The 18,779-nt window shown below is 43.5% G+C and overlaps 1 protein-coding gene across 5 annotated transcripts in view; it reads right to left on the bottom strand.

Annotated features, from left to right (window-relative positions):
* The window catches only part of ARHGAP26 (Rho GTPase activating protein 26), a 414,246-nt gene that overhangs the window by 290,969 nt on the left and 104,498 nt on the right, over nucleotides 1-18,779 (bottom strand). For 4 of the 5 annotated variants that reach the window (XM_032404465.1, XM_032404462.1, XM_032404463.1 and 1 more), the window contains exons 4-6: nucleotides 15,602-15,673; nucleotides 9,859-9,960; nucleotides 1,864-1,974 (exon numbers count right to left, since the gene is read on the bottom strand). In XM_032404465.1, the coding sequence (XP_032260356.1) occupies nucleotides 1,864-1,974; nucleotides 9,859-9,960; nucleotides 15,602-15,673 (285 nt within the window). The remainder of the gene's footprint in view (nucleotides 1-1,863; nucleotides 1,975-9,858; nucleotides 9,961-15,601; nucleotides 15,674-18,779) is intronic. The other variant, XM_032404464.1, reaches the window with a different exon arrangement.

Here is an 18,779-nt window from a genome sequence, read left to right on the forward strand (position 1 = left end):
CTCAAGACACTGATATACTAAAAGTGAGTGCCAGGAAATAGAAGGATTATTCTTTGGAGGTTTCTTAAAAAGAAGAAGAAGGAGAAAGAAGAAGAAAGAAGAAGAAAGAAGAAAGAAGAAGAAGAAGAAGAAGAGGGGAGGGGGAGGGGGAGGAGGAGGAGGAGAAGAAGGAGAAGAAGAAGAAGAAGAGGAGGAAGAAGAAGAAGAAGAGGAAGAAGAAGAAAGAGAAAGAGAGAAAAAGAAGGAGAAGAAACCCCCAGATTTAGGAGAAATAAATGTCTACTGCTGTATGAGTTTTGTGGTTGTTACCCAGCAAAAGCACACAGATACAGTACCTGACTCACTAGGAACACCTACTGGGAGGTCAAAGTAGACAGCAACAAAAAAATCACCTCAAAGAATTAAGATGGGCCAATTAAAATCCAAGTCCTGAAAAGCAGGCAATTGTAGAATAATATCAATTTGCACATAAAGATTATTACAATCACACTGTTGTTTTCCTCTACAAATTCTGGTAAAATCAATGAAACATGCCCAAGGCTCAATCTGTGACAGCTTTTGAATGCCTGCCCACACCAGAGGAAACAGTCTTCAATACACCGTTCATTGAATGGCTGGCTTTACCAACTCTGTGCCCTAAGCAGGGAAGTCAATAAGCTCACTTTCTCTGACAGATGGCTTTTCCCACCAGACAGACTCCGTAAAAACATGGGGATTTGACCTGAGACTGTGACAGAGACCACTGCTAGACAGGAAGTTGGCTCTAAAGCTTCCAATTTTCAGATAAGAAGAATGAGGTAATTAAAGATCTTAAGGAATTTTCCAGATGGGGTGGCACAGAGTGGAATCCCAAGATCACAGTTACGGTATAGTAAAAAATCTAAGCATCAGATTCCAAAGCCCAGTGGATTCTGTTAAAACTATTAGCAAGTCTACATGCCTAAAAAGCACCCCAGAAGTTTATAAATTAGAAATGGAGCACAGAACACTCTTTACTGAAAAGAGTGGTTATTTTCTTTCAGTTTCTTACAGTTTTATTCTCGTTTGCTTAAAAAAATCACTTTCTTAAATCTAGGTAGGTAAGAATCTTGTTTCTATAGAGACCCCAGACGGGGGTCACAATCACAGCCAGCATTTTTAACAAAGAATCCAAGGTCAGCAAGAGTTTTAAATCGAGGCCCACACGCTCCTTTGGGGTTTCCTGGACATCCTGGTCATGTGCATTCGGAGTGCCACAGCGGGGTAGGGCAGCGCCACCACTGCACAGAGCCACCAACAGGCTACGGTGGCCTCAACTAAAGCCAGATTTGTTTCTACACAACAACCTTTTGTACCCACTGGACACAGTGACCAAGTCCAAATCCCATTATGGTTCACTAAGCACAATCTCCTGGCTGCCCAGTTATAACAAACTACAGTGAGAAATCGCTTTATATAGCACCTTTTAAGGCATGGAAGGAGTGCAGAGGGGTTTTGAATTGAGCAGACAAAAAGACAAAGGTAGTATGTACATTCCCCTTGGGCAACTACTACATTTGGATTATTTGAGGGAGAAAGGAAGGGGGTGGGAGGGTGAAAAGTTAAGGTGTAATCACTACTACTGGGCAAGATGAAAACTCCTGCCCCGGCAGAACAGAGGGTGGCCTGAGGAAGCAACTCCCCCTGAATGCGCCACCAGTACTGCTCAGGTTGCACAGGAATGGCCACTGGGGACAATCCAGGGTCAGCCAGACTGACAGAGCACCGCACCACGGCCGGTCAACCTCTTCATCAGCGACCTAGAGCATTTTGTAATCTAGGCAGTGCAATGAGAGCTGGGGATCCAAGTGTGGGTACAGCAGGAAATCCTGAGCATCTACTTACAGGCTCCACGAACTCAAACATCTTTCTCTCTTGGACTTCCTGCACCTTGAAGACATACTCCAGCGATACTTCATAGAAATGCTGCCGGACCAAGTCTACTTGGATGTCTGCCTACAAACAAGACAGAATTTAAGAGAAAAATCAGTCACTAACCAAGGAGAGCATTCAGCAAGCAGGCCAGAAAAATCTCCAGAGATGGTTTTTAAAAACAATGCAAACAGCATGAAATAGACATAGAATAATGACAGTGGTCAGCCGGGCATTTAACTTTGTGTCAGGCACCATCCCCTCAGGTATACATACATTACGTTACTCACTCCTCATTAACTATAGTTCTTTAATCCTCATTCCATTCCTAAAAAGAAAATATTCTCATTATCTCTAATTTACAGGAGGAAAATGAAACCTGCTAATGTTAGGGAACCGGAAGCAGCTGGTACACGGCAGAGTTAGGATTTCTGTACTTGTGGATCTGCCTCAAGACACTTGATCGCCTTTTTTTTTAAAGAAGTACTTATGTATTTTAGAAAGAGAAAGAGAGGGAGCACGTGGTGGGGGGAGAGTGAGAGAGAAACTGTAAGCAGACTCCATGCAGGGCCGGACTGGGGACTCATTCGCACAACCCTGAGATCGGGACATGGGCAAAAACCAAGAGTAGGATTCTTACCTGCCACCCAGATGCCCTGAACCTCAATCATCTTTAAACTAGTAGTCTGTACTGCCTTCCCACCCCCTGGGGCAGACTTGGGTTCCATGGAAGACAAATCTTGAAGGAGAAAAAAAAAAAACACCTGCAAGGCTATCATCAGGAATGAACCAAACAAGCTGTTAGAAGGCAGGGAACCTCAGAAAAGGCCATTTCCACATGAGTTTCCCATACCTTCTTTGTTGTCAAAGAACAAACTATCAGTTTACCCCAGCAGAGTAATTACATTACTCCATCCTAGCCTCAGTCCTCCCTCTTTGCAGATGTGGGGGAGGGGATGCCTGAAAAGGCCCATACGTGAGTACAATTAAACCAGTGATGTAGGACGTAGCTGTCAGAGGAGAAAATGAGTGTGTGTGAGAGAGAGTGTCTGTGTGTAACAGCAAGATGCTATGCTGCGGAGTACCTCAACTATCACGATAAAGCTCGTAGCCTTTCTACAGCGTCACTGTGTCACCTCAATCTTTCAAAACAGATAATTACACTGAATGCACATTTCAATGACAAAAAAATATTAGTATTTTTTTTAACAATTTTATTTATTTGAGAGAGAGAGAGCACAAGAGGGGGTGGGGGAGGTGAGAGGGAGAAGCAGGTTCCCTGCTCAGCAGGGCTCCAACGAGGGGCGCTCCATCCCAGGACCCCAGGATCATGACCTGTGTCAAAGCCACCTGAGCCACCCTAGTATTTTTTAACAGAAATGAATATCCTCCTAGTAGGAAACACAACTCTGCTTTCTTTAGAAATGAAAGGATCAGAAACCATTCTACAACATACTTCACAAAGACAAGCAAAGCCCCCAAAGAAACATGTCTTCCGGTATTCCCTTGTCAAGATCCCTGCAGAAGAAACTTGGGACAGACCTTACCTGCCATTACACCAAATATGGCACTACTGTCTTTCTATCTAAAGGACTTGGCAAATCATTCATTTATTCAACCATCATGAACAAAAAGAAACTTCCTTCATGGAGCTCACAGCATAGTGAAGAAAAGAGATATTAAATAATCATGTAAATAAACAGAAAATTGCAAACTCTGGGAGAGCACAAATAGCCCATTCAACTCTCCTGTGAGCAACTTCCTCCCAGGTCAACATATTAATACACAGAAGTTAGTCTGCTGAGTAAGTGCTGAACAAAAGCAAAACGAAGGGCCTGAGGACATTTTCTAAGCCTCCAAGCAGAACAAGTTGGCATCTGAGGACTGAGAGATCTTTATTTGGAGACACAGTTTCGGAAAGTGCTGCACCCCCTCCCCAGGTGTGGCTATTCAGACCACTGGGCTTCCACCTGGGCTCCTGCCAGCTAAGCCCCATATGTTCCTGCAGCCTTTAATTTCCTCGTAGTGCAAATCCAACACACTTACGCCAGGGATGCATCTACTTCCCCTGACCACCCACACACCTCAAACATCCTCCCTGCTCGGGCCTGCCAACTGACACTGCAACTGAAGAAAGGGTCATTCTGAAAATTTGCGAAGTGGCTCCTGCAGTTAGGCAGCAATGGAGGAAACTCCTCTGAGACAAAGAGCAGAGCCTAGCATCAGTCAGAGAGCTAAGAGCAAACACCAGGCGTGGACTTGCAGTTCTAGCATTCTCTAGCTGGAGAGACCTGCTCAAGTCACTTATCATCTCTGGGTCTCTTTCCCACACCTGGAGGTTGGAGATGGTATCGGCCCTTGCTCAGCCTCGAGCTATTTTCAAGAGAAAATGAGCTAAAGGATATGAGCAATTTGAATACCAAAAAGTGCTGTGTGCCCATTTGTTGTCACCATCACCAGGCACTTCAGAGCAGATGGGCTTCAATCCCAGCTCCTCCCCTAAGTCAGCCATGCGTCTCTGGGTGATTACACTCCTCTCCTAACTGGTCTCCCTGCTTGCTTTCTCTCCCCCACCCCAATCCAGTCTACACCCAGCAACCAGAAGAGCTTTCTTAAAATTTGAACCAGAGCTTCTCACAACCCCCTCAACGCCTTTCTCTGGCTTCCACCATGGTCTACAAGACCCCGTGTGACCTGCCCACCTGTCCCTCCTCCCAACCTCCCCCCAAAGAATTCTCACTGTGCTCCAGCCTCCCAGATGGACTCCCTGTCCTGTAACACTCCAAATGCTTTCCTGCCAAGCAATCTTTGCACTTGGATGTTCCTTCTGCTGATAAACCTCTTCTCCTTGATAAATATTTTTTTTTAAACTTTAAGACACAGTAAGAAATGTCTTCTACATTATGACCCCAAAAAAAACATGCCTTTATAGGCTTCTTCTGTTCTAGCCTCCTCTACTGTATTTCATGACCCAGTAATTCAGATTTTTATGACACACTCACAATTTTTAAAAACACTTCAAGTAATCTCTATACCCAGTGTGGGCCTCGACCTCACAACCTTGAGATCAAGAGTCACACGCTCTACCAACTGAGCTAGCCAGGCAACCCAATATACCCACAATTTCAAGAACACTGTCCTAGCTTTTCTCTTGGTGGTCCTTCTCATCCTTCCGATGTCCATTCAAATGTTAGCCTCTTTAGAGAAGACTTCAGTGACCACGTTATGGGTACATAAGATAAAGACTCCCCGGAGTAACCTACCTTCCAATTTATTTCCTTAGCACTATGTAAAATTCTTTTCTACACTTTTCTCTTCTTGTGTTTTGCCTATGGCAATATAATGTCAATGAGAGCAAAGACTTTGTCTCCTTTTTCCACTTCACTATCTCAGCTTCCAGAACAGTGCCTGGCCCATAGTAAGTATTCAAGAGAAGCTTAAGGAATGAATGAATTGATCTCTATGTGGCCAATAGTGATCCAGTTCTCAGAAGAAATGCCTAACTCAATGCATTTCCAAAGGAAAGGGAAGAAGAAATCCAAGTGGAATAGTATGTTTCTCCTGCTAATGCCCCTGCTCATCTGGGCCACAGAATTCATCACATCCTTAGACCCCCATCCTGCAATGGACTCAAAGGCCAAGAGTCTAGCCCACCTGGCAGGCCACTCAAAATCGTTTCTCTGCTTGTTACCGGAAAAGCAGTGAACCTACCAGCTTGTCTGAGATGGATCAACCATTCTATGCTTCTTGGAAAAGAGACATTGTTCCTAGACTGTAAGTTCCAGGAAAGCCAATCATTCATTTTGCTCTCCACAATTCACTCAACACCTGAATAGACTCACAGAAGCGTGCAGTGAATATTTGTTAAGTGAATATTGTCGTTGAAGCTTCTTAGCCCTTGAAAAATAGTGATTTAAAAAAGAATCATCCACTAGATGGCAGTGTCATTCCACAGGACTGCACTATGATTTTACCCACTAGGATGTGGGGATGGGCTAGATGTCAAAAGTATTCAGTTTCAAGCCCTGCAATCAGGGAAGAATTCTGGATGATCAAAGAAGGCAGATTTCATTAAAAGTGCACTAGGTGTTTACTCATGTTCCTAAGTTGACTTTTTAATAAATGTGAAGAAAATCATCACTAAATAGCTAGAAGACCTTGAACAAATCGACCTCTGCAAGGAACCCAGTTCCTTCAAATATATTTCCAGTAGGTTCAATCAGAAGATTATCAAGGTCCCTCCTTCCAGTCAATTCTATTTTCATGATACATGCATTGAATAACAACGACTTACAGGCAGCCCAGCAACATCCCACCCTCCCAAGAGAGAGAGATAAGGAGAAGAGCACAGTGAGGTAAGAGAAAAGAGCTCCAGAGTCCAGAGGCCAGTGAGCAAACCTCACTGACGAGCTATGGGTAGGCTATTTAACATCTTCGAGCCTTAGTCTCCTCATATGTAAAACAGAGGGAATACATCCATACCTCACAAGGAGGTGGTAAGGATTTGAGAAGATTCCAAGTAAAGTGCCTAACAGAGTACCCAGTACAAAAATAAGCATTCCGTAAATATTTGCTGCTATTATTGTTTTGTTAGTAAAAGTATTATATCATTTTCGTTTATAGATTTTTATCAATTTAATTCAGCTCAGATACAACTAAAAAGCAATGCTTGAGAACAGACCCAGACCTTTCTGAAAGACCTGCAGCCCGCTCCTTGCCCTACAAAGTACTTAGAAAGTATGACTGGGTCAAAGACAAGCACACAACGAACTATAACAAAAGAACGTAATGAAGAAATGTCCACTAATACATATAACTGGCCAAGTCAGTGCTGTGGACTGAATGTTTGTGTCCCTGACAACATTCATATGCTGAAACCTAACCCCCAGTGTGACAGCACTTGGAGGTGGGGCCTTCGGGAGGTGATCAAGTCATGAGGGTGGAGTCCTCATGAATGGGATGAGTGGCCTTATAGAAGAGACCCCGGAGAGCTCCCTTAGCCCTTCCACCACGTGAGGCCACAGCAAGAAAACAGCCATCTATGAACCAGGAGGCAAGCTCTCACCAGACACTAAATCTGCCAGAGCCTTAATATTGGCCTTCCTAACCTCCAGAACTGTGAGAGTTAAATTTCTGTCTCTATAAGCTACCTAGTCTATGGTATTCTATTGTAGTAACCTGAACATACTAAATCAGTGAGGAAGAGAGTACCATCCACTTTGGGAACAGGGAATGGGGAAAAACAAGCCAGTCTTGGGGTTAATACTTTTTATTTGTTTAGCAGCTATAATTTGCCTTCTCATACATGAAGTAGACAGAATAGGTACTTTGTATTTTACAAAAAATGGGACTAAAAGCTCGGAGAGATGGGTACTTGCCCCAGGTCACACAGTGAAAATATGGCACAGCAGGCCCTGAAGTTAAGATATCTCTTTGCCACCCAGTGCTCTGGTCCTGACACTGGGCTATCTCAGGAGGAGAGGATATTGGCGTGGCCTTAAAAGAGTATGTTAGACTCATCCCAGACCATGTCAGCAGTATCCAGGAACAGAGGGAACAGATCAGAGAAGCATCCTCACTCTGGGGAATGCCATGCCTACAGACTAACTGTACTATGGGCCTCTCAACACCAGTAGGTGCTAAAACAATCACACAGTCACTCAACTCTTAAAGACCCTGACTCCTGTTAACTGCTTAGAAACTATAGAGCTGGCCAGCTCTGGTCATTTTGAGTTGCAGTCAAAAAGACTTTCCTTAAATGTAGTTTCCAAACCCTAAATGCCAAATGACCCTCAAAGAAGGGTAACTAAAAAGTGAGGGCATCAGCACAGATCCTGAATGAATTTATGCACTTTGCATGGATGATCACATATTCTTGGGCATCTTCCACTGCTCATACCCCATGCACAGCTGGGATACCATTCAGTGAATTTATTACTTTGTACACAATCCACTGAAATAGGTTTTCTTTAGCCTTCTCAAGCATATTTGACAAGATTTACCTGAGTAGCTATGCTATCTTCAAGAGTCACCTTGCCATGTGTTTGCTGCTTTGTCCCCAGTCAGGCACAAGATCTTCAGAGATAGGTTAGTGTTTTCTACCCTCCACAGTTCACACCAAGTGCTCATTTGCTGTTGGTTGGCCAAGAACTGGCCTGCAAAGCCCAACACAAACACCTGTTGCTGGAGTTGATATTGGGTCCTCTTCATCACTTACACAACTGCTTTAAATGCCCATATCAAAGCAGAGAGTTCCTGAGTGAGGATGGGTAACAAATCCTGGTTGTTAAGGGACTCAACTCCACCATCTCCTGAGGTATCTTCATTGTTAACCTTCAACCATAAGATCTTCAGAGTAACTTTCACCTGATATAAGTACTAAATGGTATTTTCTCAAAAACAAAGTAAATTCAAGAATGAGGGCTACCTTGACGACTGTCCATTGACTAATGAAGGGATAAAGAAGATGCGGTATATAAGACAATGGAGTATTACTCAGACAGTAAAAAAAAAAAAAAAAAAAAAATCTTGCCATTTGCTGCAACATGGATGGAGGTAGAGAATATAATGCTAAGTGAAATAAGTTAGCCGGAAAAAAACAAATATATGATTCCATTCATGTGGTATTTAAGAAACAGAACAAGGAGAAAAGAGAGAGAGAGAGAGAAACCAAGAAACAGACTCTTTATTAAAGAGAACACACTGTTACCAGAGGGGATGTGGGGGGGAGGGGATGGGTGAAACAGGTGATGGGGATTAAGGAGTGCAACTTGTCCTGATGAGCACCAGGTGATGTATGGAACTGCTGAATCACTAGATTGTATACCTGAAACCAATATTACACTGTATATTAACTATACTGGAATTAAAATAAAAACTTAAAAAAAAAAAAGAATGCGGGCTAGCTTGGAAATCACAGCCTCTCTTTAGCACATACCTGAGAAATGTCAAGCAAACTGTTAAGAGTAAAATAACATTCATGTAGTCAACTTTGGAGTTCCACTAGGAAACAGCTCTGTCTCCCAGAAACAAGACCCTCACCATGCAAATCTCCATGAACTAAATGAAAATGATCAGAGATCCATGGCTGCAAAGCTATATTTTTCCAAGTGAACTACTCTTCATGTCAATCCAGAAAAAATCAGAGTAGGTCAGATAATTTACGTTTTTTGAAACAAGGTTACCAAAGCATAAAACATATGAATGACAAATCCTCCTTAAAAAAGAAAAAAAAGCAAGACAGACAGACTAACATCAAGTACTGGTTGAAATAATTTTTGGGGGGGGGTGAAATAATTTTTTAAAAAATAACAGCAGGGGCGCCTGGGTGGCTCAGTCAGTTAAGTGTCTGCCTTAGGCTCAGGTCATGATCCCAGGGTCCTGGGATCTAGTCCCAGGTCAGGATCCTGCTGGGGGTAGGGGAGGGAGAGGAGCCTGCTTCTCCCTCTCCCTCGGCCCCTTCCCCCCACTCCTGCTCGCTCTTTCTCTCTCTCTCAAATAAATAAATAAATAAAATCTTTAAATAATAATAATAACAACAACAATAAAGAAGGATGATCAAAGTGTTTCAGATGCTAACATTTCAAATCACGGATATAAGGCAGGAAGTTAAGAAGTAAGGCAATAAGTGCAGAATCAAAGTAAAGGGTTACAGAAACAAGAAACCAGACTTCAGTTTGAAAGGAAGAAGCACATTTTAGTAACTAGGGCTGCCCAGCAACGAGGAGCATGGTCTTGATCAGCACCCACCTCTTGGTAGGTTGGACAGCCAGAAAACGGGTACTGTGAGCAGGAAGATACAAAGGGTAATACAGGCATCAGGCATCTGATGAGGGACGAGGGGCAAGCTCCTGGTCTGTGAGGGCTCTTCAAACCTTAGAATTTTCTAGCAAAGAGGAACAAGCATGCATCCCCAGCACCACATAGAACTTAAACACCTTATTCGGGATACTAGTGAAATAATCTTACCTCCTGAAGCTGAGATTCTTTCTTCTTGGAAGACAAATTTAGGTGTTTTTCTAAGATGCCACAATACTTTTCTGTCTCCTTGTCATACTTCTTCTTGGCTTCCTGGCAAAAAGAGGAGAGGAGAAAAAGAGTAAAATGTTACAGGAATAAAAGCAATCTTGTCAAGACCTCTGCCTGCTCAATTTCATAGCTTCACCATTCCCTCAGACCCAGAACAGCGGACAACCCAGCTCTTCCTACTCTTCAAATAATGTGCGTTAAATCAAGCCACCCCTGTCCCCAACAACAGGCCATTGGTTTTGAGTGTCTATCATAAAGGAACCAGTACAATGACAGAAACAAGGTAAATATCAGTATTTACTAGTGGCAAAGCCCGGACTCCACGTGCTGAGAACCTCAGTTGTGAAACAGAAATTTCTAGTTTCTAACTCCAAGGATGTTCAAGGGCAAAGAATGGAGCGAAGTTACCTATGAAGCTAATCCCAAAGCACTAAGATCTACTTAAAGCTCAAGTGGGACAAGTCTAGAATAAGGGCAGATCCAACTTAAACAGTGGTCAAAAAGTACTTAATATACAGACCTAATATTCCTGGGCACAACAGTAATACATGTGGGTCTTTAAAATGAATAAAGAGTCAGGCGCATGGGTGGCTCAGTCGTTAAGTGTCTGCCTTCGGCTCAGGCCATGATCCCAGGGTCCTGGGATCGAGCCCTGCATTGGGCTCCCTGCTCCGCGGGAAGCCTGCTTCTCCCTCTCCCACCCCCCCTGCTTGTGTTCCCTCTCTCGCTGTGTCTCTCTCTGTCAAATAAATAAATAAAATCTTTAAAAATAAAAATAAAAAAATTTTAAAAATGAATAAAGATTCAAAAGAAAACAAAGAAGACAAATGTATTCACAGAAGCATCATTTTTACTAACAAACAAACAAACAAAAAAGCCAAAGCAACATCAGTGCCAAAGATAGGGTTTGAGATAATTAAAGGGTGGGACATCTAATTTAACTAGGAAGGCTAGGTAGTCATATGGCAAGTTGCTCATAATGTAATGTGAAGTTTTAATATGATACAAACTTGGTGCATCTACATAGAGTGTAGCTACCTATAGACAAAGATTAAGTGGAAAAATAAATGAGAATAATCGAGTTAAGGAAATGGGATAAGGGGTGATTTTCTTCCCATGTTTGGGAAATTTTTATTATCCCACATTAATAGCTTTTTTCAAAATGAAAAATAACATAAATATTATAATACACTTAATAATCCCTGCTTTCCCACCAAGTCACTGAGTCATTGAGATTCCACTTTTATCTCCCATTTTACAGATAAGAAAACTTGGATCTAGGGAGGTTAACTTGTAAAAAGTCACAGAGAGTGACAGAGCTGGAATTTGAGGCTAGGGAGGCTGCCTCCAAAGCCCAACTCTCAATCGCACCTGAGACATATGTTCACGGGCGGTCTCTCTTTTCCATCCACTTTCTAGTGGGGATGGCAAGCAAGGGGGCTGGAAGACAGTGGACAGTGGCCTAATGAACACGATCAATTTCACTAAGTGAGCCCATCAGTCTTACTCCTGACTCAGGTGGAACCCACAGGAACTATTTTTCTGCACTTCCAAGGCCTCCAAGAGGAGAAAAAATTTTTGCAGCCAGATAAGGAAGCTCAGAGACATCTCCATTCGTTTCACACAGATGTAACAAGTAACCACTCTCTATCAGGCTCCTTTGGCCACTGGACAAGGCAGAAGTGGTGCCAAGCCTCATGGTGGTGATGTTCTAGTAGGACAAACACAAGTAACCAGGAAACAAATAATTATAGACAGCCACAAGTGCTAGGAAGGAAATAAGGTGCAGTCAGAGATTCCACAGAGAGGGTACTCAAGAGAGGCCTCACTGGGGAGGGAGTGTGAGCTAAGTAAGACCTGCTAATCATTTGAGGGATAGGGTGGACCCTTCTAGAGCACAAGAGCAGTAAGTACAAATGCTCTGGGCTTAACACTGGGAAGCAAAGTGGCGCAGGGGACAGGAATCACCAAGAAGCTCTCACCTGAAGCTCTGACAATCTCCAGCCACATCAGAACTCCATTTATCTGGTCAACAGCAAAATTCTAAGCCTCTCAAAGTGGATAGAATCATCACATACCCTTTTTAGCTGACATGTATCCATTTCTACGAACCTGAATTTTGCTTGAAAGACTACTTATATACAAGGACAGCTCAACATGCAGAAGCAAGTGAAGAAAAAGCCTGAGGAGACATTACTCCTTCAAATTTGAGGAAGGGTACAGGCTAGACACTTGACTCAAGCAACTCTTTCCTTTATAAAAACAGCAACTTTGAGCTAGGGCCCCAACTCCGCTTCATGCTCACAGATCCACTCCAGCAGCCTGTCAGCAAGCCCCAAGGAGAACCCTGTGCTGGAATAGCCCAGCTGGCCAGAGGTGAGAAAAGGCCAGCAAACATGAGTCAAAGGCATTCTGTGACTTTCTGGCAACTCGAGCTGCCACATTCCATGTTCAAGAGGATAGCCAGAGCTAAAGAGAAAGGGAAGCAGTTTCTGTCCTGAGAAACAAGACCTCAGGGGATAACTCTACTAAGATTTAGATAATGTTCTTAAGTCGGAGGGTGGTGTTAATGGTTTAAATTCTCTACTCAGGTATGACATGGTCCTCACCTTCCAGGGAATCCACTGTGGGCGCCTAAACGGACAAAGGACAGAATTAGGATTCTGGAAATGATTCCCAATTCTCCATGGACTGATTCTAAACAAATCACTGCCCCACTCCAGAACTGGGTTCCCTCATCTATTAAACTGAGGAGCACTCCATGAGGTGACTGCTTAGGTTCCTTCCTCTTTCAGCTCAGAGAGTGTCTAACAAAGAATAGAAACAACCACCTCCTCATAGGCCTATTAGGATAAAATGAGCTAAACCATAGACCGTGCTTAGCAGAGGGCCCAGCACACAGAAAATGCACAATAAAATTCAGTAATGATGGTGAGATGGCAGTAGTGATGACGGCAGCCATTGCAGTGATAGTGGTCAAGAGGCCCATCATCTGAACACACCTCCTCCTTACTGAGAACACCACTTCCTTCCCATGCCCAGTGTCCCATGAAGGGAAGCCTTCAGAACACTCACCACAATTTGAAATGATGTCTATTTACATCTTTTTGTTTCACGTCGTTCTCCCTAGCCACACCACGAGCACAGTACATCTTCACTTGCTCTCCACCATAAACCAGTGTGTAGCATGGTGCCAGACGCAGAGCAGGCACTCACAGATTTTTTTAAAATGAATGAACTGTATGTATTGAATCTAACAGCTAACATAAAAAGACTATATGACAAATCCTGTTCTAAGCACTTTATATGCATTTACTCATGTCTTTCTCATAAGAACTCTACGAGATCAATATTATTGCTGGCCCCAGCCTACAGATCGGGAAACAGGTACGGAGAGGTTTGGCTACTCCCCAACTTGGCATGCCAATGGCACAAGTGAGGTTGGGGCCCCGTCTTGACCACTAACTTCTCCTTTACTTTCACTGTAGAGCCCGGCTCTCCAAATGCACCTCGGCTGGAGGAAAAACGAGTTCCCCTAAACTCAGAATTCTGAACCTAGGGCCACAGTTACGCCAAGCTCCAGGGTCGCGCCCTACCACAGGGCAGGTACACTAGCATCAGAATGCCCAGGAGTCCTCCTCCCTGGCAGCCTCCACCCCCAACACTAACTTCTGCTTCTTGCAAGTAGCAACAGGTTGTTAGAGCAACCGAAGCCACACCACAGGGGGAGGAAGGGTAATTTTAGCACCACACAGGCCAAGTTCAGAAACTTCCACTTGGCCGCTCAAGAGCCCTGGCTGGCTCTTAGGTATTCTTTAGTCTGCTGCCTAGACTGCCTGGTGAAGAGTTTGTTTCTTTGCTTTCTCTTAAATGTAGACAATACTAGGATATAAATGTGTGCGTGTAGGGGGAGGGGGGGGAACAAGTACAGTGAAAAAAGGAAATGACACAGGAAGAACAAGGAAAAATCATCCCGAACATCATCACACTGTTCAAGAGGAATGAGAGATCAGAGTATGTATGAGAGGCAACATGTTTTGATGAGTGATGATTTTAATCAAATTCCTTCATACTCCTACTTCTCGCCTTCTACAGCCCCACCCCCACCCCACCCCCAGAAGAGTACCTGCTCCTGTCATTACGATCACTGGTATTACCCCAAACGAGCCCACTCAGACTTCTGTTCTTCCCCCGTGGCAACTCTGAGAATGCCCAAAACCAGGGCTGAGGGAAGAGGCCAGAGTGTGAAGCAGCCGAGGCCAGAAGCAGAAAAGACTCTCAGAAAGAGGACTCGATAAGGAGGTCTGTCTGCTCTGCTGCTGCCTCTAAGCTCCTCAGAATGTCCAGAGCCACTGCCGTATGTTACCACGGGGAGGAAGCACAGGTCCCGAGGCCACTAAAGTGAAGGTCTGCTCCCTGGGCCTACAAATAGGAGAACTTGAGGAGGGACACTCATGGCAAATTCAAAGTCTTGGACAAACTCTTAGTGGAACAAGACTCCCTTTTAATTTTACATTCCTTAATCTCTGATACAAAACCCATGAGGTCTAATTTCTTCATAAATATAAAGTGTAAAATTGGCAGAAAGTGCTTTAGAACTGGAAGAAAAATCTTTGCTATGGTCCGTCCTTCAAACTATAGTCAACCATCCCTCTGAAGAACCCTCACTGAACAGCACATCATCTTTTTCAGACCCTAACCATATTCATTTTCAGAAGCCCATGTGCTTAGGTGGGGACATAGGGTTGGGAGACAGATCCCACTGCATTACATTGCAGTTACCTTTTTCCCACCTACAGGCACCTACCTCTCAAGACCATTTCATAGCTGAGTAAAATCTAAACATGTCAGAGCGATGCTGCCCAAAGCTCCCTGCAGGTGGCACAAAGGACTGCAGCTGAAGGACTCACAGTTCCAGGAAAATAGGAAGAAAAATCTCAAAAATCCCTCTGCTTTCACTGATCCCAGTGCAAACACCTTCTCTGCAGGTAGCCTCTAACAGCCTACTAACAGCCAACCAGGGAGGGTTTCCTAGTGACTTCTCACAAGGCAGGGGAACCCTGGAGAGTCAGTCTTTCAAAAATGAATTAAGATCCCCTTTGCACCCTTTTCAGGGAAATTTCAGCAGCGAGTCAGCCACATTGCAGCTGCAGTCCCTCCCGGTCAGTGGTAACAAACCGGGACCTAGAAGTTGAAGCAGTCCTGCTTTTTGACCTGCACCATGTAGAATGTGTATTTTTAAATTATTTGCTAACATCTTTTTAAACCAGGAAATTTCAAAGAAAACTCTGACTTCTCAGTTTCTCTTGAAAAATTTCAAAATCTGGCAACAAAGGGTGCATTTTCACTCAGCAAAAATGAGCTCAGAACAGGGTTGCCAGGCCCTCAGGGCCCAGTTTGCAACCTCCTGGTCTATGCTCTGAGCCCTGGACCTCTGCAGTAAGTACAATTCTACCTTGTCCAAGCACAGATGTATCTACTAACACAAGGAGGCATGGTTTCTACCTTTGCATGATTTCTGAACTAGCACAAAACGATTAGGTAACAAAATACTAGAATGACTGCTCTGGGGTTGACCACTCAATCTTACTTCAGACACCTGTGAGTAACAGATGAGCCACTACATGAAATCCAAACACAAGGATGCCCTAGAATCCAAGAACAAGGTTTGAGTAATTCTCACCTTGGCAGCCCCAATCTGCTCCTTTCGAAACTTCTCCAAGGGAGTGATGAGCACCTCGCTGGCATTCTCAATCTGGTGAGGAAAACCAAGGCAGGGGAGTGGGCTAGACTCATACACATAAAAGCAAGTATCAGTTAAGAATTCTAGCAGTTCTGGCACAAAATGCCTCCCTGTGTCTCACTTTAAAATTTGAGTAAGCAGGGCCCTGGTGGCTCGGTCAGTTAAGCGTCTGACTCTTGATTTAAGCTCAGGGTGTGATCCCCGGGACCTGGGATCGAGCCCTGCACCAGGCTCCCTGCTCAGCAGGAAATTTGCTTCTCCCTCTCCCTCTGACCCTCCCCCCTGCTTTGCTCTTGCTAGCTTGCTCTAAGGAATAAATTAAAATCTTAAAAATAATAAAAATAATAAAAACGAGTACTTCTAAAAACGTAAGCGACCATGTAAAGGCAGAGGGGGAACTGGTGACAGGATAGCATCTAAATTTCAGCTTCAGGTACATCTTGTGAATGCCCATTCATCCAAACTATATTTAAGTAGAAATATTTTAGGTAGATCAACACTGAGTCTAGGTTAAGAACAAGAAACACCTTTGGACATGAGGTAGCATGAAAACCTGCCAAGCCTGACTTCATGTATTCCTACCAGAACTGGACTAGAATCAGGACATCTGTGCCTCCAGACCACTGGCTGCCTCTCAACTTCATCCCCACCACTCACTCCATCAGGTCCTATATGCCAACCATATCATCACCCCCATGCACCTCAAATGCACAAAACTTGTCCCATTTCCAGGCTTTTGCATCTAGACATTCCATCCCCAAATGTTCTCATGGATGACTCATTTCTTATTCTAATTGAGGTCTTGGCTTAAAGGTCACCTCTTTAAGAAAGCCTTCCATGATGACCAGCATACTCCAAAGAAACTTCTCGCTACCCCACCAAAGTGTTTTCTTCAGAAGATGTAAGCCAGCTAAAGTTTTCTAATTCACCACTATACACACACACACACATAGCACTATCTTATAAATGTTCACTTGCCTACCATTTTCCCCCAAACACAGAGGAGTGCTGAAACAAAGAAGCACTCGAATATTTTTCAATGACTAAATGAATGAATGAATTATTTCTTGACTAGCTGCCAACTGTGTGACCATAGGCAAAGTATTTAACCTCTCTGGGCTCTAATTTCCTCATCTGCCAAATGAGTAGGCTGGATTGTTCCAGCTCTAAGATTCTATGGTCTATTCTAAGGGAGTAAAATATTTTACAATCTTTCCTTTTAAGTCATTCACTGCTCACTTGTCGCTCAACTAATTATTTCAGGAATCTTGATACAACAAAGCATTATTTTTCTAAATCACATGCATATACATCACAATGAAACCAACAGAGTAAATGCCAGAAGCCAAAGATGGACACAGCCAAGAACTAACTGAGCAATGGGAGGAATAAAAGGTGGCACGTCTCCAAATTCATTGCCATTTGCTTTTTTCTTAATTTTGAGAGCACTTATCTAGGAAGAGAGCATTTTAACATGAGGGTTGCAATGTTTAACTTGTTTGATTTTTATTATTATTTGATGTTGCTTAATGGGCTCACTTGTTTAAGTCTTCCACAAATCAAGGATAAGTCTCCGAAGCTCACAGTGGTGTGCTGAGCCCCTAAGCCACTGATTCTCAGCCTAAGCTGCATGTCAAGCTCACCTGGGAAGTTTCTCAAAATTCCAATGTCCAGGCTACACTTCAAACCAATAAAATCAGAATCTCTGTACTTCATCCCAGGCATCAGTATATTTTAAACTTCCCAAGTTGTTCCAATGGGCATCCATGATTGAGAATCTAGCCTTAAGGAGATGCTAAATACACAAAAGCAGTAACTACTCACCTGGGAACGAGGATGCCCAAGACCCTGTCCCAGTCCTTCTACTGCTTGCTATTTGCCTTCACAAGACCTCAGTTTTCCCATGTGGCCAATGAAAGACTACAGTGAGAAATAAGGTTGTTCTGGGTCTAAGATTCTAGGACTGTGTAATTTCCACTCAATTCCAAGCACTATACTGATGGGTCAGACACATGAAATGATTATCAGACACAATGTGGTAAATGGAGAATCAGAGACATGAACGGGATACTAAGAAATACAAAGCATGGCCAAATATCCCAGGGAGTCAGAGAAGGCTTCCCAAAAAGGTGTGGTTTTGCAAAGCTGAGCTGAATTGATGAGGATGAGGAGGCAGGGAAGAGGCTTGCAATGGCTAGATACTCGGATGCACACAGCAGAAACTCAGTTCACTGACATTAATAATAAAATTGCAGAGGCAAGCTGAAGAGTATAATCCAGTCATTGTTCTCTTACCACGGGCCATAGCAATCTGCAGAGTATTCAGCATGATTTGCTTACCACACCCCCCACCCACAAATACTGACTCGGCCAAGAATCAGACTCAAAAAAATCACTTCCCTTTCTTGGGCAGTAGCACGTGCACAAACACACAAGCTTCCCCCTGCTTCCACCCACCACCAACCCTGCTGCAGCCACCAGCGTCCTGATTCTGCTTCAAGCACCCAAAAATGAGCAATCAAGGAAAATAGACACTATTTCTGTCTCTCTGTGCAGGGCAGGTGAGAGCTTCTGCTCTGTTGAGAATTTCAAAGAAATTCCCCCATTCTTTGGTTTAATACAAATTTGGGTTTGAATCCAGACTGTGATACTTTTTAACTATGTGATCTTGGGCATGTTAATTAACCATTCTAAACCTCAATATCTTTATCTAGACACTGGGATGATATAGGTACCACCTCGCCGAGTCACCATATGGGTTAAAATTTAAAATGTGTGCATACGTAATATCTTGGTCGAGGCTATGGACTAAGCAGCATCTCCTCAAAACTTATATGGGGAAGCCCTAACCTCTATTAATTAAACGAAGAGGCTATTAGACGTAGGTGGCTCTAATGCTCTAGCAGCCTACATAAGCCGACCAAAACCCAAGGCTGTAAATCCCTCAAGGTTAAGAAATGGAAACAACTAGGCTTTCCCAAATAAGGCAACAGCCTGAGATACAGCCAATCAAGTAATTTCCTTGCTACTTCCATATGTTCTCTATAAAAGTCTTTGCCCTATAGTTCTGTTAGTAGAGCTTTCCTAAAGATTTCCAGTTTGCTACTGTCCAATCTGA

This window comes from Phoca vitulina, unplaced genomic scaffold (assembly GCF_004348235.1).
Source record: "Phoca vitulina isolate PV1807 unplaced genomic scaffold, GSC_HSeal_1.0 scaffold6, whole genome shotgun sequence".
Lineage (NCBI taxonomy): Eukaryota > Metazoa > Chordata > Mammalia > Carnivora > Phocidae > Phoca > Phoca vitulina.